Source organism: Rhinoraja longicauda, chromosome 14 (assembly GCF_053455715.1).
Source record: "Rhinoraja longicauda isolate Sanriku21f chromosome 14, sRhiLon1.1, whole genome shotgun sequence".
NCBI classification, from domain to species: domain Eukaryota; kingdom Metazoa; phylum Chordata; class Chondrichthyes; order Rajiformes; family Arhynchobatidae; genus Rhinoraja; species Rhinoraja longicauda.
The window spans coordinates 19725153-19743202 of NC_135966.1; the positions used below are offsets into that span (position 1 = coordinate 19725153).

An 18050-nucleotide genomic window follows, 5' to 3' on the forward strand; every position below is an offset into this window, starting at 1 on the left:
TATGTAGATGAATCCTCTGCGATTTGTAGGTTGCTAATTCATTGGAGTAAAGTCAATTCTGTCACACTGTCACCCATCCTATGGGTGGGGCTGAGCTTGGAATCTCCAATTAATGAAATGTAATTCGTTGGTCACAGATATTTACAGAGACTTTCTCTAATCGGTTCTGATTTATAAACTGAAGATAATTACAAGGTGCTGGAGTAATTCAGTGGGTCAGGCAGTATCTCTGGAGAAAAAGGATGGGTGACATTTCGGGTCGGGCCCCTTCTTCAGAAGAAGGATCCCAACACAAAACTTCACCCATCCTTTTTCTCCAGAGATGCTGCCTGACTCACTGAGTTACTCCAGCACGTTGTGTCTACCTTTAGTATAAACCAGCAACTGCGGTTCCTTGTTTCTTTACTTCATGATTTAATAACATCTGGGTTGTTCAGTCAGTGCTTTGGTGGCCACGTGTTCCTGCCAGAATCCAGCATGACCACTGTTTCCTGTAATCTGACTGCCATCAATCATGGCGATGCCAATATACGTAGAAGCTCTTGAAAACACGGTGTATGTTAACTATCTGAAATAGGTATGTCAAGTCAGGTTTATTGTATGCACCACAACAGTCAGGTACAGGTACAATGAAAATCTTGCTTGCAACAGCATCACAGGCAAATAGACAAACATACAGAAACATAAATTATATATAAATTACACATAAATATCACATAACATTTCTAAAGGGAAAAAACCCCAGTGTAAAACAGTTAGAAAAAACAAGTCTATGTGAATCCTAACAAGGTAGAATATTCTGCCCTCTGTATTTTCCTCTTTGCTCTACCTATTTGTACTTGAGTTTGACTTGATTGTATGTATGTACAGTATTACCGGATCCGATTGGATAGCGTGCAAAACAAAGCTGTTCACTGTTCCGCGTTCCACGTCACGATAACAAACCTGAACCTAAACCTAAACCTGAATCTGAGAATAGCTCAGCACTTTCCAGTTGCAGTGCTCATCAAGTTTTCAGAATAAATGGCCACAGAACATCAACTAAAAAGCATGGCCACTGTGAATCAAAATTCTCATCAAACACAGCAAAGTAAAATCATCTGGCCTCTTAACTAAAGAAGAGAAGACAATTTAATTGTTAATTAGGGGTTTAATTACTTCGGAACTGTTGTTCCTTGCATGCACTTACGCTCCATTACCAAGATGGCATCTTGTGCTCACTGCATGCTAACTGATGTTGTAGCTCACAATCTTATTTCAGAGTCTCTTTAACATCTCAAATACACGCACTGAACTTTTTTCTTGTTTATTATATTGTTTACAGTGTACTATGTTTACATATTTTGTTGTGCTGCTGCAAGTAAAAAAATAATTATTCTATCTGGGACATATGACAATAAAATACTCTTGACTCTTGAAATACACAGGGGAAAAAACTCCCTGTGATAGTAATTGGGGGTTGCATGAAAATACATAGTTTTAGAAACTATGCCCTATGTACACTTTTCAGGATGGAAATCGGGGAATATACTAAATATGCTAGACTCAGAGGGAGGGCCCTATCTTGTTGGGAACCCTGGTGGCGCCAGCAATGGCTGGCTTGCCAACAGTCTGTCTGCTCCTTCTTGCTTCGTTGTTTTTTTAGTATGTGCTAACTATATGTTTTTAGTGTTCTTTAGTTTGTTTTATGTGGGGGAGGGGGTTGGGGAAAACTCTTTCTAATATCTTACCTCGACGGAGATGCAATTTTTTTTCCATATCATATCTCCGTCAGCACTGCAGCCTAATATCGAGGAGTTGGCGGCCTTTGCTGGAGACCGACTTCGGGAGCTCCACCACGGAAGCCTGCGGGACTTTAACCGCAGAGCTCGCGATCCCTTTGCCAGGGGTCGACCTCTGAGCTCCAACCGCGGGAGCCTGCTTGATTTTCACATCGTGGAGCTCGCGGTCTCTGGTTAGAGACCGACTTCGGGAACTCCAAGCCGCAGGAGCTTTGACCGCCCCGACGTGTGAGCTTCGATCGCCCCGAAGCGGGAGCTTCGATCTCCCCAGAAGCGGAAGCTTCGATCGCCCCGATCCGGGGGCTTCGACCGCCAGCTGCGGGAGCTTCGATCGCCCCGATGGATGGTTCGACTGCCCCGACCACGGGAGAAAAATGAGGGAAGAAGCTTAGACTTTATTGCCTTCCATCACAGTGAGGAATGTGGGGAATCCGCTATGGTGGATGTTTATGTTAACTTTTGTTTAGTTGTGTGTCTTGTTGCTTTTTTAGTTTGGCTGTATGGTAATTCGCATATCATTGTACCTTAATTGGTACACGTGACAATAAAAGACCTTTGAAACCTTTGAATCCTGCATCAGATCAGACTGGACCAGGACCAGAGATCCCACTGAAATCAATAGGGAATCCAGGCCTGCGGATTAGAATGTTAAGGAATAGTTCAATGGTTTTAGTTATATATTTTATGTGCTTTTAAAAAACTTCATACTTAAAATATTTTTTTAAACCATTTTCTTTCATTATAATAGTTTTTAAATGTCCTTTGATGTCAGGGCATTCAAAACTAGCAAAATTACTCAAGGTTCCTCAACTGGAAATGTTCTACTCAACTTTATCGGATATGTGGGAAGTTTCTCAGGAATGGCGTTTCCACAACAAGCGGCCTGGCGGGCTTTTGTTTTTCATACCTCAGTGCTGGACTCCAAGGATGCAGAAAGCCTGTTAAGAACAGCTCATGCATGAAGCCCAATTAAGAATGAGGATGTTGAACTGGAAGGGGCAATTCTGGGCAGCACGCTCTGCTTAGCAAGAACAATCCCAACATTTCAGTTCAGGTTGATTAACAGTGTAACAGAACCTACCGTAGCAGTTCCTATAATTGTTCCAATACTTGCATGTTCTTTCACGGTCAACACATATGTCTGGGATGTGAACTTTGGACTATTATCGTTAATGTCCAAAATGTTGATTGTCACATTAGCTCTGGAGCAACAGTTGATACGATTGGTTGTATCATTTGCAACAATCTGGAGAAGAATTTCAAAACATTTTTTTTGTTTGTTCTGCACATAGGATTTGAATCGAAGTACTTCCTTTTATAACTTTTTTAGAAAATGAATCCTGAATAAATAACCATTGCTTCATAATTTTAGATATCTTTTTTTTTCTCTACACTCCACTTTTGTCCCCAGTCCAGCGTAGATAGATTTTGATGTGCTGTTATCAAAGTGCAGTAACTCGCAATTGCACAAGGCATTTGATGAAACATTTCTTTCATAAAATGCAGAACAAGAAAGTAAACAGTTATACCGCCAAAGGGGATATCGGGATGTGCACTCAGAACAGGGTTCGTACACTTGGAACAGCAAAAAATTCAAGGACTTTTCAAGGACTTTCAAGGTCAAAAATCCCATTTTCAAGGACTAAAATCCAGCACACATAGATGTTTTTTTCCAGTTTTTCTCCGTATAGATATGAAAATACTGTTTCCAAAACTGTTAATTTGGTGTATGTATGGTTAATTAGTAAAAACTACGATGATTGTGTAGGTTTTTTTGCTTTATGCGGCGAGTTCCCCTCAACTCTCCCCGACTCTTTAACTTGTCCCGGAGCCATGGAACCGTGGCTGCGGCAGAGGGGACTGGAGGCAGAAGCTGCCGGCGAAGGTTCACCGGAGAGCAGATCGCCACCGACCCAGAGCCGGGGCAAGGCAAAAGACCGCAGCGCCCCCTCGCAAACAACAAACCCAAGGAAACTTCCCTCCTCGCTGCCACCGCTGCCATCGCTGCCACCGCTCACCCCGGGGAAGCGTGGCTTCTGAACAACAACTACAACACTTGTGTTTGTTTTTATTTCGCTGCGCTGGAGGGAGACGGAGCCGGGGAAGAGAGTGGAGGAGCAGCGAAGATCTCGCTGGCACTGGGAGAGAGAGAGGGGAGAAAGAGAGGGGGGGGGAGAAAGAGAGGTGGAGACAGAGAGGGGGGAGAGAGAGAGGTGGGAGGGTCGGGGTAGAGGGACCAGCGGGTGAGAGCGGGAGGGCAGGGAGGGGGAGGGTGTCAGAGGGTCCGGTGAAGGAGTGCCGCCACTTGCAAGGGCTGCTCCCTCCCCCTCTCTCTCCCCTCTCCCTCCCCCCTCTCCCTCTCCCTTCTCTCTCTCCCAGCGCCAGAGAAATCTGTGCCGCTCCTCCACTCTCTTCCCCGGCCCCGTCTCTCTCTAGCGCAGCGAAATAAGAACAAACACAAGTGTTGTACTTGTTGATCAGAAGCCCCGGGGTGAGCGGCGGTGGCGAGGAGGGGAAAATAGGGGACAAAGACAAACATGTCTCACAATGTTTCCCAACTTTTAATAACAATACGCGTAATAAACAATGAAAAAAATGCCACATTACTCTGCATGAATGAATACTTTTATCATAAAATGTGAATTTTCAAGGACTTTCAAGGACCTATGATAAATGCAAGGACTTTCAAGGCCTTTTAAAAAAGAGTTTCAAATTCCAAGACTTTCAAGGACTTTCAAGGACCGTCCGACCCTTGCCAGCAGATTGATTAAAGCAATGAGTTTTAAGGAGTATTTTAAAGTTGGAAAAAATGAAAATCCTTATTGAGGAGACTCCAGGAGGAATTTGGTATTGTAGGTTGGAAAATTCAACTTGACCTTACGTCGGATTGTTTGGATCAGTTTGCAATAATGATGTAAGATAGGTTATAAAGGTTAAGAAGATGTTGATTGTTATCTTATCAAATTTTCATCCAGTGGAGAGAAACAAAACTTACATCAATATTTATAACTTTCAGTAGCTCATAATCAATGACTGATGAATCTCTCACAATTATTTGCACCATTCCTTCATTTTTAATTTCTCTTGGAGAGACAGTAAAGGCGGATGCATATTGTCCTTCCAAGTACAGCATGAAGGTTCCATTCAGACTCTATGATAAACATATAAAGATAAACAATGCTGTTCGTACATTCAGAAATAACAAATATGAAACAAGATCACACCTAAGGATTTCAACTCAGTTTTATAATTCAATCATGCATTTTCCCACTGAAGCCATACAAATATAAATTCCAGTCATGTGGAGAATAATCATTTTCACTGATAATCTAACCAAGGTCCTTTCAGACTGAAGAAGGCTTCCGAAACAAAACGTCACCTACTCCCTTTCTCCAGAGATGCTGTCGGAACTGTTGAGTTACTCGAGCATTTTGTGCCTCTCAAGGTCTCAGTCAGATAGCTTACCGGCCCGCAGCTGTTGTACCTGTTCCATTTGCTGCATCCAAGATTTTTTTTTTGTAATTTTAAGTAATTTATTACATTTAATGCATCCTACATGTCCAAACAAGAGAAAATGTCAGAAATCGGCATCCACCAGTTTTCTGACGAAAGGAAAATCAAATGTATTTTTATTTGTAATAGATTGAAGTATTAACTATTGGCAAACTCCCAACGAGAAGATAGCTCAGCCTAAGCCACTGGGCTAAGGCAGTTTGCTTGTGACAGTTTGCTTGTGATAGCCCATATGTAGATCCAACTGAGTTATTAGCAGCGTGAAGAGAGAGAAAGCTGAGGAGCCAAATAGAGACCTATAAGGCTCTATAAAAGTAAATATTCACCAAATTTCCTTCCTAAAACAAAGCAGACATGTGGATCCATTTAAAATTGCTTTTGGGGATAAACATAGTTTGATTTAATCGGATGAAAATGTAAATCTAATTTCCCTTATTGGATGTTTGAAATAGGAACGTGAGATGAACTCTCCAGTTTTAAAAGATTACTAGACCAAGTGGACCCGTTGGGCCCAAACCTCTCCTGCATTGGTGCAGCACCCTCTCCCTTCCCCCCTCCCCCCTCTCCCCACCTCCCCCCTCCCCTCCCCCCTCCCCTACCCTCCCCCCACTCCATCCCTCTCAACCCCCCTTACCCTCCCCCTCCCTCCACCCCTCTCCCTCCCTCCCTCCCTAAGAGATAGATTTAAACTTTAAAATGTGAATAACTTTAAAAATATAACACCAATTTCAATGAAACTTCTTCCATTAGCACCAAAGGGATGACGGTGAGTAAGGTGGGCCTAAAATTGTTGTGCTATCATGTACCGGTTTGGCCGTAGTTCAGGAACAAACAAACAAACAAACGAGAGTTTTAGTATATAGACGAAATATATATATATATATATGCATTGATTAAAGTGATATTGGAAAAGCTTACCTCATCGGGATCATGGGCCACTATTGTTAAATTTTCTATTGGTGCCCCTTGGGAGCTCTGTTCAGGAAGTGAAGTGGTAAATGAGTTGACTTCTGAACTTGTATTAAAATTGCAGGCATTAATTCTACAGTTATAGAAGGAAGGTGTGTTGTCATTGATATCAGTCACTGTGATGGATACGCTTGTATTCGCAGAGGCCACCATTCCATTGATGTTGAGGTGCATTTCTTCAGCCTATGTAAAAGAACAAATTGAGACAGATTTGTCATTTAGAGGCTAACATTTTGGAGAAAAACCTGAAATATCTTGGAGCACTTATGGGCTAATTATTTTTCCTTTGTGTTCATATTTGACAATTATATATTTGTAACTCAGAATTGACCTTTCATAATAGATAATTAGAGTTCAGATTCCAGTCTTTGTGTTATTTGAAGTCAACTACCCATTACATTATAAAAGACTAACTATTACATTATTATAGTTAAAAGTTTCTTCTTCTGGGCTTGCTAAGAAATGTCAATGTTTCTGCCCGGAAATAAAATCGCAAGGTCAGCGGAGTTAAGGGAACATTTATGTTTCTTCTGACGCGGATATTTGATAGATATACTTTATAATTATTAAACATATTTTGTTCAGCAGCTGCAAGAACCACTGCGACCTCTGCCAACCACTTTTTAACGAGGCAACTAAAATAGGCGTTAGGTCCATCATTTACAAAGGTGTTCTATGTGCATGCCTGGTACTCACTTCTGCCTGTGAAACATTCACTGATGGCACAGATGCAAAAGTAACACATTTGATACTTTTTGGGCGGCACGGTGGCGCAGTGATAGAGTTGCTGCCTTGCAGTGCCAGAGACCCGGGTGCAATCCTGACTATGGGTGCTTGTCTGAACGGAGTTTGTGACCTGCGTGGGTTTCCTCCGGGATCTCCAGCTTCCTCCCACACTGCAAAGACGTCCAGGTTTGTAAGCTAATTGGCTTGGTACATATGTAAATTATCCTTAATGTGCAGGATAGCATTAGTGTGTGGGAATCGCTGGTCAGCGCAGAATCTGTGGGCTGAAGGGCTTGTTTCCGTACTGTATCTGTAAACTAAAATATACTAAACAAAACCAAGAAATGGAGCAATGCACATCCCACAGTTTATCCATTGTAAAATAATGATAACCATACTTCCTTTTAATAACTTGATCTTGGTAAGGGGAACCAGAATCCTGAATTGTTTCTGGCCTCATCAATTCAATGAGGAATTCATGAAGGAAAGGATATATGAAGCCAAAATGCATCCGTGGGTTATAAATTATGCATTTATTTAACCCTGAAAACAGCATAACATTATTTCTGATTTAAAAAAAAAAAATCATCATGCATTCCCTGAATAACGAGTTCATCCAACACACATGAAGGTATCCCAATTATTCAAAATACCATATATTCAATTTTGCAGAACACACACTGCCATATTTCCACTTACAGTAACTTGCAGTTCAACAACTGTATTAAAGTCAAAAAGATTCTCTCTGTCCAGATTGCCCTTTACACGTATCTCACCATTCGAAGAATCAATTTCAAATAACTCTGGAGGTTTTGAACCTGTGTACAAAATGAAAGGCAGACAAAGGCAGTGTTTATTTCACAACAAAACACAGAGTAATTATTGTCCTGTACCTGCTTGGTTATTTTCATTTGCAGGTTTATTAAATTACGAAACATGCATTTCAAGGATAGTGTCCAATATAATGTCAATCTATTAAAAGGTATTGCAATGTCGTCAGAATTCAGAAGGCACCATTCACTTCATCATGCTCTGTTTGGTTTAGTTTACTTTAGTTTACTTTAGTTTGGTTTAGTTTACTTTAATTTACTTTAAAGATACAGCACAGAAACAGGCCCTTCAGCCCACCGAGTCCATGCTGACCAGCGATCCCCGTTCACTATACTATCCTGCATACAAGGGACAATTTACAATTTTACCGAAACCAATGAACCTACATACATGTAAGTCCTTGGAGTGTGGGAGGAAACCGAGGCACCTAGAGAAAACCCACACGGTCACGGAAAGAATGTACAATCTCCATACAGACAGCACCCATAGTCAGGATCGAACCTGGGTGCCTGGTGCTGTAAGGTAGTAACTCTACCACTGCGCCACCGTGCCACACCGCGCCTCCGGTTTACTTTCTCATCTACACCAAAACCTACTTCCTTCTCAATGCACTTTCCCATGTTGTAAGAGATGCATCATCTGCCTTTTACCTATTCACTTCCAACCATCAAAGCACTAAACAGTCGTTCAAGGTGACGCAACAATTCACTTGCACTCCTTACAATTTAGTGTACAGCAATTCATGGTCTCCTGTGCAATGGAGAAATCAAAAGGAGGTTGGGTGGCCACTTTACAGAACAATTCCATTCAGCTTGTAAAGGTGATGCACCATTCAGTTCCCCACACCTTAATTTTCTATCCATTTGTATTTCGATATCTTTGATCATGCATTGTTCCACTGAGGTCCAACACAAGCTCAAGAAACAGCATCCTATCTTCTGCCCAGGCACACCCTCAGAATTTAAGGGTAATCAATCTTTTCAGTCTGTATCAGAACTGGCTGGTCTGATCAAAGGTCCTCCACTAAGATTTTACTCTTCCCACCGATGCTGTATTTTGCCTGCATTTTCTGTTGTTATCTATTGCACTCATTGAAAAGTGTAGGAACAATGTAGAAAATAAAACAACAATGAAATAAAAGAAAGAGATTATAATTTAATCAAAGTGAGTGACTCATTTCTATTTCTTCCCCTGGGAATAATATTTTGATTGTATCAAGTATGCTCTCAATTATTGTACAGTGTGAGAAATTTACAGCAGGCTTTAAATGAAGATGACACCCAGAATCATAAGCAAGCAATAATGACAGGAAATGAAAGAATATGTCTGCCTTACTTTGAATGGTGTATGTAATTTTGTCCTTAATTCCCAGATCACCATCTGTGGCCAAAACTCGAAATACTGACGTTCCCTTCAAAGAAAATGTAATTCAAAACACATTTCCATAGTTAGTTTGGATAGCCACATGCATTACATAGGTATTGATATCATTATGTAATATTAAATAACTCAGTATATCAGTCTTTCCAGTTAAACAACTCTGGGCTGAAGATCATTTATTTAATTGTGTTCCTGAAAATGTTTATTTGTGTTTTATTGCGATAGAGCTTTTCAAAAAGTGTTATTTTTCAATCAAAAAAGAACATATTCAAGGGTATAAAATAGACAGCTGCATTATTTTGCACAGCCTTGAAGTAACCATAATAAGTTTATTATAAAGAGAAGTCTTTTTACTTCATATACTAATCTTTGGACTAATACATATTTATCACTGTAAAGGAACTGGACACAAAAGGCCCAGGAGTATGAGTGAACCGCCAGAATGTAGCACTGGTGGATCAGACAATGTGACCCATGGCACCAGAGGCTTAATATTGCATTATCAATAATTTCTCCAATACGTGAACTGTCCCCAACAACCCTCACCAACTTCTGCAGTTAGGCAGTAGAAAGCATTTTATCAGGATGCATCATGGGATGACTTGGGAACAGCTCCATCCAAGACCGCAAGATATCGCAGACTAATTAGTTTAGTTTAGTTTAGTTTAGATTAAAGATACAGCGTGGAAACAGATCCTTCAGCCCACCGAGTCTGCACTGACCGGCAATCCCCACAAATTAATACTATCCTACATGCACATTAGGGACAATTGTACATCTATACCAAGCCAATTAAGCTACCAACCTGTACGTCATTGGAGTGTGGGAGTAAACGGAAGAGCTCGGAGAAAACCCACGCGGTCACTGGGAGAAAGTAGAAGCTCCGTACAGACAGCACCCGGGGTCAGGATCAAACCCAGGTCTCAGGTGCTGTGAGACAGTAACTCTACTGCTGCGCCACCCTGGTTGTGGACATAGCCCAGACCATCATGCAAGCCAAGCATCCTTCTACTGACTCCATCTACACTTCACGCTGCCTCGGCGAGACCACCAGCATTATCAAGGACCAGTCTCACCCTGGCCACTCCATCTTCCCTCGCCCATCAGACCAGAAGAAAAGAGGTTTGAAAACGCGTACCTCCAGATTCAGGGATAGTTTCTTCCCAGCTGTTATCAGGCAACTGAACCATTCTCTCACCAACTGAAGAGCAGTCCTGACCATCAATTTACCTCAATTGAGACCTTTGAGCTATCTTTAATCAGACTTCACTGGACTTTATCTTGCACTAAGCGTTACCCTGTATCTGTACACTGTGGATGGTTTGATAGTAATCATATATAATTTTTCCATTGATGTATAGCACACAACACAAAGCTTTTCACTGTACCTCAGTACACATGACAATAATAAACTAAACTAAACTAAACTGAACTAGAAGAAGGGGAACCAGCGAATGTGGTGTATTTCCAAGTCTTTCAAAAAGGTTTCATACCAGATGTTACTGAACAAAATTAGAGCACATGAAATTTGTGGTGATATACTAATGTGTATTGAGGGTAGGTTCACAGAAGGAAAACAATGAATAAAGAATGAATGTTTAGGGATACGGCGCGGAAACAGACCTTTCAGTCCACCAAGTCCGTACCGACTAGTGATCCCCGCACATTAACACTATCCTACACACACTGGGGACAATTGACTTTTTTTTTAATATACCAAGCCAATTAGCCTACAAACCTGTACGTCTTTGGAGGAAACTGAAGATCTTGGAGAAAACCCACACAGGTCACAGGGGAGAACATAGAAACACCATACAGACAAGCACCGCTAGTCAGGATCGAACCTGGGTCTCTGGCACTGTAAGGCAGTAACTCTACCGCTACGCCACCATGCCACCAGGAGTCGAGAACTAAAAGCCACAGACTCAGATGTGTGGAGAAATCTCTTTAATCTGAGGATGTATGAAATGTTCTCTTCTCCGACATAAAGCGAAAGCTCTGCTAACTTAACTGACCGGTAGGTTGGTGGCCTCTAAGCCAAGCAAGGAATATGGAAGTAGTTCAGGGTATGGAGTTGGTGAACTTCAGCCTTCATTTTATTGAAAGGTAAGGCAATCTCAAAAGTTGCTTAGCCAGGCGAGATTTTCATTGTGGCTGTACCTCACTGTGCTCGTGCTTATCAAATATACTCAACCGAGAAAAGTATAGCAAAGGAACAGATCTTTCAGACCATCTTTCAAAATGGCTTGACCTGATTTGGAATTTTCCTGCTTTTATCCTTTTGGATTTTACTTATCGCACACTTATTCTGTCTTAGGTTTTTTTCTTCATTTTTATGAGGAACATTGATTTAACTTTTTTTATTGCAGGGTAGAAGTGTTTTTATTGTACTTCTGCTGCATTCCTGCTTCCTGTGGAAGGACAGAATCAACTAAGGTAAATCACATCCCCTAAACCAGATGGTACTTTTAATGGCATGTCATATTCCTCTTCTGAAGTTCAACAAATGAAATCAGTACTAAACTATAGAGCTAACTTCAATTTATACCAAAAAAGTGAAACAACTCCTAGGCAGCTGCAGCTCAGTACTCCCAATTGATCTAGCTGATGTTTCAATGAAAACATTGTTCAGAAAAATAAACAAAGTTACCCTTAGGTGGTCCCTTAATTGTTGTGAGTAAAGAAAGGGGGTTATGAGGCAGGAAGAGGTTGTTAAGGAAGTTTTATGTTAATCGTTAAGAATTTTACTACTTTCAGTGTGGTCAGCTCTTCCTTTTACTAGCAGGTTACAAGCATCGACTTTCTCATTTCTCATGTTCAGGGGCAGCACCAACACCAAATTAGAGACAAATAATGGACTTTGCTCTGTATCCTCTGAATAATCCTTCGAGTTAACCTCTGTATAACTCTGTATCCTATCTATGAATGGGTATGTACAATATGCTCTGCACTTGAAGATTGATTGTCTCAATGTAGGGGTGATGCTCGAGGAGAATCTTTGCCAAAGATCATTGCAAAATGCAATCTGTCTCTCCCTCCAGAAACCAGAAATGAATCTGATTTTTGTTTAGTGGGTAAACTGGCATAAGGAGCTGACAGTTGAATCTTGTATGTGTCCTCCTGACCTATTCGACACTTAAAGCTGAGTTTTCTGTAAATTCGCTTTGTAAATTCGCTCGAAGGCTATGTGGTGCAAGGCAGCACTGTGATGCAGGGTGGCACTGTGGTGCAGGGTGGCACAGTGGTGCAGGGTGACAGAGTGGCACAGGATGGCACAGCAGCAGAGACCCGGGTTCGATCCTGACTATTGGTGCTGACTGTATGGAGTTTGTACGTTCTCCCTGTGACCGCGTGGGTTTTCTCCGGGAGCTCCCGCATTCCAAAGACGTGAAGGTTTGTAGGTTAATTGGCTTCTGTAAATTGTCCCCAGTGTGTACGATAGACTATTGTATGTGTTTATTCACAAAATGCTGGAGTAACTCAGCAGGTCAGGCAGCATCTCAGGAGAGAAGGAATGGGTGACGTTTCGGGTCGAGACCCTTCTTCAGACTATTGTATGTGTGATCGTTCATTGGCACGGACTCAGTGAGCCAAAGGTCTGTTTCCACGCTGTATCTCTAAACTAACGAAGAAATAAACTAGAAACTAGACTACCTCGTGGCTTCCAAAATAAGATGAGCAAAAATTCCCTTCTTATCCAAAACTAGTAACACACTCCATTCCTCTCAATGGCAACTGCCAGAGGTTCATAACAGATTGTTCATAACATTGGTGTTGTGCTATTTCTAATTAGAAATATATGTTACACTATGACTATTATCACCTTTCTAGCACCATCCAATTTCACTCCTGCCTCTTTGTTGAAACTCTCAACTCTTGCCTTCATTACCTCCAGTAACAGCAGTTCCATTGCATTCTTGCCCATACGTGATAGTAAACGTTGTGATAAACCTCTGTCAATAGGCCTTTGACGGACACAGGCTTGATCTGGGAAATGCACCAGTTAAAGGCTTTTCCACCAAAAGATTTCTAGCCTGTATTCTAGGATGAGGAGCAATGACCCATCTAGTTCATCTGCTTAACCACCCCCGTTATCTGATCACCCCCAAAATACCCTGCCCACTCCCACGCACGATCTCCATCCAATCCAAAAATCTGATTCAACTTTTCCAACTCTCATAAGATCATAAGGTCATGTGATAGGAGCAGAATTAGGCCATTCGACCCATCAAGTCTACTCCACCATTCAATCATGGCTGATCTATCCATCTCTCCTAACCCCATTCTCCTTCCTTTTCCCCATAACCCCTGACACCCGTACTCTCGCTCTCCCCACCCTCAAACATTTGATCCTTGCTGTCTCCATGATCCCAATCTGAAGCCTCCAATCTCCCATTGACCCTTTTAATGCCATCTCAGCTCCAGCTTCCAGTCATACATTATGCTCTATTCTCTGGTCCAAAAAGCCAATGCAGCCAAAAGCCAGACAATTCATTCATCTCAAAATTTGGGATAAGGGCTGATAAATGTTTTTCAAAACCTGAGGGAAACAGTTCTTTTACTAATGCTAAACCAAAAACAAATCCCAAGTTCCTGCTTCCTTCCCATATCTCCATAAACATCCAGGCTGAACAATTGTTTGCAGCAAATACATCAAATCTGCTTGCCCAAGGGGCTGATATTATGTTCATGACTGGTTGAGAATGTAAAGGAGTAGATCCTTCCAGCTGCAACAAGCATATTAGTTTGTCCGCCTTCAACCACATTAATTTCCCTCACTCTCACTTTCTATCTATTATCTCATCTTGAGCTCTCACTCCTCATGCTTTCCTTGACTAATCTTTTCCTGTTGATCATCTATCTATGATTCCACTCCGTCCAAATTGTTCCCTATGTTCATCATCTGTAGACCAGTGCACCAGCTTTTCAATCTTGCTAATCGTCAATGTATAAATAAAGGCAATGTATACCATTAACATTAAATTGGACAGAATCTTTGCATAAACCCTAATACTAAACACACTGACTCCAGTTTCCACTATCCTCCCATCTGCTTAAAAATAGTGGAGTTATTGTTTAGTTTAGATTGGTTTGGTTTAGTTTAGTTTAGTTTAGTTTAGTTTAGTTTATTCGGTTTAGTTTAGTTTAGTTTATTGTCAAGTGTACCAAGGTACAGTGAAAAGCTTTGGTTTCGTGCTAACCAGTCAGCTACAACATTGCTACAACATTATTGCTACAACAGGTTCATTTTAAATTTACATCGCCCCTCTACTACCCAGAATTTTTCTGGCAAATATGTCGTTTTACATACATACATACCACTTTGGAATTCTCAGGGATCGTGGCTTGATAAGGGGTGTTCTGAAATTTGGGGTCGGTGTCAGGAACATCTTCAATATTAATAAATGCGAATGCAGAAGAATTGCGGACAACATATGTTCCATTGTCGTTTCCACCACCGTCCTGGAAAACACACAGAATATGTATTCAGAAGTCATAGCATTAGAATAATGAATACTTGGGTTCAATCAGAATAATTTGAAACTTACTGATGCTTTGATCGTTAACTGATAGAACGTGCTTTTCTCAGTGTAACTCAGTGTACCGTTCAAAATAACACTTCCATTCTGCTGAATTTCAAAAAGATAAGGGGCATCTGGCAGAACCTGCAACAGAATAAGAAACAGGAGTTATCCAACCATTTAGAGAACATCAGATGATCTATGACTCATTGGTGTATGGCTCATGAACCATTCACATAACACAAGAGCAGTTGTGAATGATCCATTCATGCAGGAGATTTGGGATGGGTGTTTTAATGTAAGAGAAACAAGCATCAGGCAGGATTTCATATGATAATTACCTAACAGAAAGTTTAGTAAAGATTGGCACAAAATGCTGGAGTAACTGCAAGGATGCTCCCTGTCCTGCTGAGTTACTTCAGTATTTTGTGTCTCTCGTCAGTGGAAACCAGCACCATAGTTCCTTCCTATGCAGAAAGTTTAGTAATATCAGAATTAGGTGAAGGAAGTTCATTTCTGTTCATTGATGACTTCATGATACAGGTTGGCATGTTGCATTCATTTACGACCTTTTATTGCAGATTAGATGTTTCTTGCAGTTTATTACTAACAGACATAATTTGGGCCAAAATATTTTGCTCCATGCTGGTGGTTTATGCTCATCTCCAGGTGAATGAAGTTTGTGCTGAAATTTTTTTTTTCCCAGTGGATCTTCAGAAGCAGGCGTTACCAGGTACAACACAGCCTGGAAATCAGTACAATGATTTGTTTGTTTGAATATTTCACAAATTCATGAAAGATAAATGATCAGGGCAATTGGATAGCCCTGATTAACCTTTCAGCTGTTCCATGCTCCATTTCAAAACAAAAGTTAAACATTTATTTTGATTGTCAATGGTGCAATTGTTCTGAAAAATAACGTGGCGTCAGGTCGACCAGCAATTCCATCAATGCCAACTACTGTTCAAAAGTATGTTGAACAGGAACTGTTATCACTCCACTTATGTAGCCAGAAGCAACAAATAATGGAAATTAAATCAAATTAGTGTAATTTCTAGGATTTCATTTAAAACTACTTACTTCCATAATTTTATAATTTATTTCTCCAGCAGGCCCTTGATCATGATCCTCTGCAAAGACTTTAAATAATATTGCGCCTTCAGTTTCATTCTGTAAAAAAAGAAACAAATCCATTAATTATTCATTCAAGTAACAATTAAGAGATTTTGGCCATATTGTTAACTTAGCACATTAATCACGGATATAATCTGACGTAACGTTAAAAAAGATAACGTAAAATTAATGTTATTGAACAAGGAGTTCAAAGGACTGCACTGGTAAATTCATGTTCATAAGAGATAGGAGCAGAATCAGGCCATTCAGCCCATCAAGTCTACTCCACCATTCAATCATGGCTGATCTGTCTTTCCCTCTCAGTCCCATTCTCCTGCCTTTTTTAAACGAGGGATTTAATGTGACATCTCCAGGTTTGCAGATGACACAAAGCTGGGTGGCAGTGTGAGCTGCGATGAGGATGCTATGAGGCTGCACGGTGATTTCGATAGGTTGGGTGAGTGGGCAGATGCGTGGCAGATGCAGTATAATGCGGATAAATGTGAGGTTATCCACTTTGGTGGCAAGAACAGGAAGGCAGATTATTATCTGAATGGTGTCAGATTAGGAAATGGGGAGGTGCAACGAGACCTGGGTGTTCTTGTATGTCAGTCACTGAAATTAAGCATGCGGGTACAGCAGGCAGTTAAAAAAGCTAATGGCATGTTGGCCTTCATTGCGAGAGGATTTGAGTTTAGAAGCAAGGAGGTTCTACTGCAGATGTACAGGGCCCTGGTGAGACTGCACCTGGAGTATTGTGTACAATTTTGGTCTCCTAATTTGAGGAAGAACATTATTGCAATTGAGGGAGTGTAGCGTAGTTTCACCAGGCTAATTCCCGGGATGGTGGGACTAATATATGATGAAAGAATGGGTCGACTGGGCTTGTATTCACTGGAATTTAGAAGGATGAGAAGGGATCTTATAGAAACGTATAAAATTCTTAAAGGATTCGACAGGCTAGATGCAGGAAAAATGTTCCCGATATTGGGGGAGTCGAGAACCAGGGGTCACAGTTTAAGAATAGAGGGTATTTTGGACTGAGATGAGAAAAAACTTTTTCACCCAGAGAGTTGTGAATCCATGGAATTCTCTGCCACAGAAGGCAGTGGAGGCCTATTCACTGGATGTTTTCAAGAGAGTTAGATTTAGCTATTAGAGCTAAAGGAACCAAGGGATATGGGGAAAAAGCAGGAACAGGGTATTGATTTTAGATGATCAGCCATGATCATATTGAATGTCGGTGCTGGCTCAAAGAGCCGAATGGCCTACTCCTGCACCTATTTTTCTATGTTTTCTATGTTTCTATGACACCTGTACTCATCAAGAACCTATCTATCTCTGCCTTAAAAATACCCATTCACCCATTGATTCCAGTTGTGATTGTAGATGGACTGGAGAAGTGGAGATTATCCTTCTTAGAGCCGAGAAAGATAACAGTAAATTATTTTAAATCACAAAGAATATAACTCTGATTTCCAGTCAAAGGCAGTTCTTGTTGCAGTGTATGTCCACTGATCCTTAAAAGCAGAGGAACAGTCCATAAGGTGGCAAAAAAGTATGAGATACTTTATTTTATTGGCTGAGAAACAGAATATAAAAGCAGGGAAGTGAATATAACACTAGTCTTCTTATCGAGTCCAGGTCACAAGATTAGAAATGATTCAGCCAGAGCTGAACACACTTCTCGGCATCTGCAAACAATGGCATCTTGCACTTCTTGTGCTTCTTGTGCTTCTTGGGTGTCGTGGTGAAAAGATTGGTGGAAACAGTGCCACGGCTTGAACGCTCTTTCCTTGACCCCATAACACTGGTGAGATCACTGTTTGAGTTATGCATGGAGTTCACATTGCATGAAAGAGGGTGCACAGAAGATTTATAAAAATAATGCCAGAGCTGCAAGTTTGGAGCTATGAGGAAAGATTGATCAAGCCTTGATTGCTTCTTCATAAGTTCATAAGTTCTAAGAGCAGAATTAAGCCATTTGGCCCATCAAGCCTACTCTGACATTCAATCGTGCCTGATTTATCTTTCCCTCTCAACCCCATTCTCTTGCCTTCACTTAATAACCCCTGACACCCTTATTAATCACGAATCTATCCATCTCCACCTTAAAAATATCCATTGACTTGACCTTGACATTGACTGAAAGGAAGCATGCAGGTACAGCAGGCAGTGAAGAAAGCCAATGGAATGTTGGCCTTCATAACAAGAG

The 18050-nt window shown here is 41.0% G+C and overlaps 1 protein-coding gene across 1 annotated transcript in view; it reads right to left on the minus strand.

Moving 5' to 3' along the window:
- The window catches only part of cdhr2 (cadherin related family member 2), a 96473-nt gene that overhangs the window by 49656 nt on the left and 28767 nt on the right, over positions 1-18050 (minus strand). The window contains exons 7-14 of the mRNA XM_078411344.1: positions 15803-15892; positions 14750-14866; positions 14520-14663; positions 9156-9231; positions 7689-7807; positions 6213-6446; positions 4777-4932; positions 2863-3027 (exon numbers count right to left, since the gene is read on the minus strand). Of these exons, the coding sequence (XP_078267470.1) occupies positions 2863-3027; positions 4777-4932; positions 6213-6446; positions 7689-7807; positions 9156-9231; positions 14520-14663; positions 14750-14866; positions 15803-15892 (1101 nt within the window). The remainder of the gene's footprint in view (positions 1-2862; positions 3028-4776; positions 4933-6212; positions 6447-7688; positions 7808-9155; positions 9232-14519; positions 14664-14749; positions 14867-15802; positions 15893-18050) is intronic.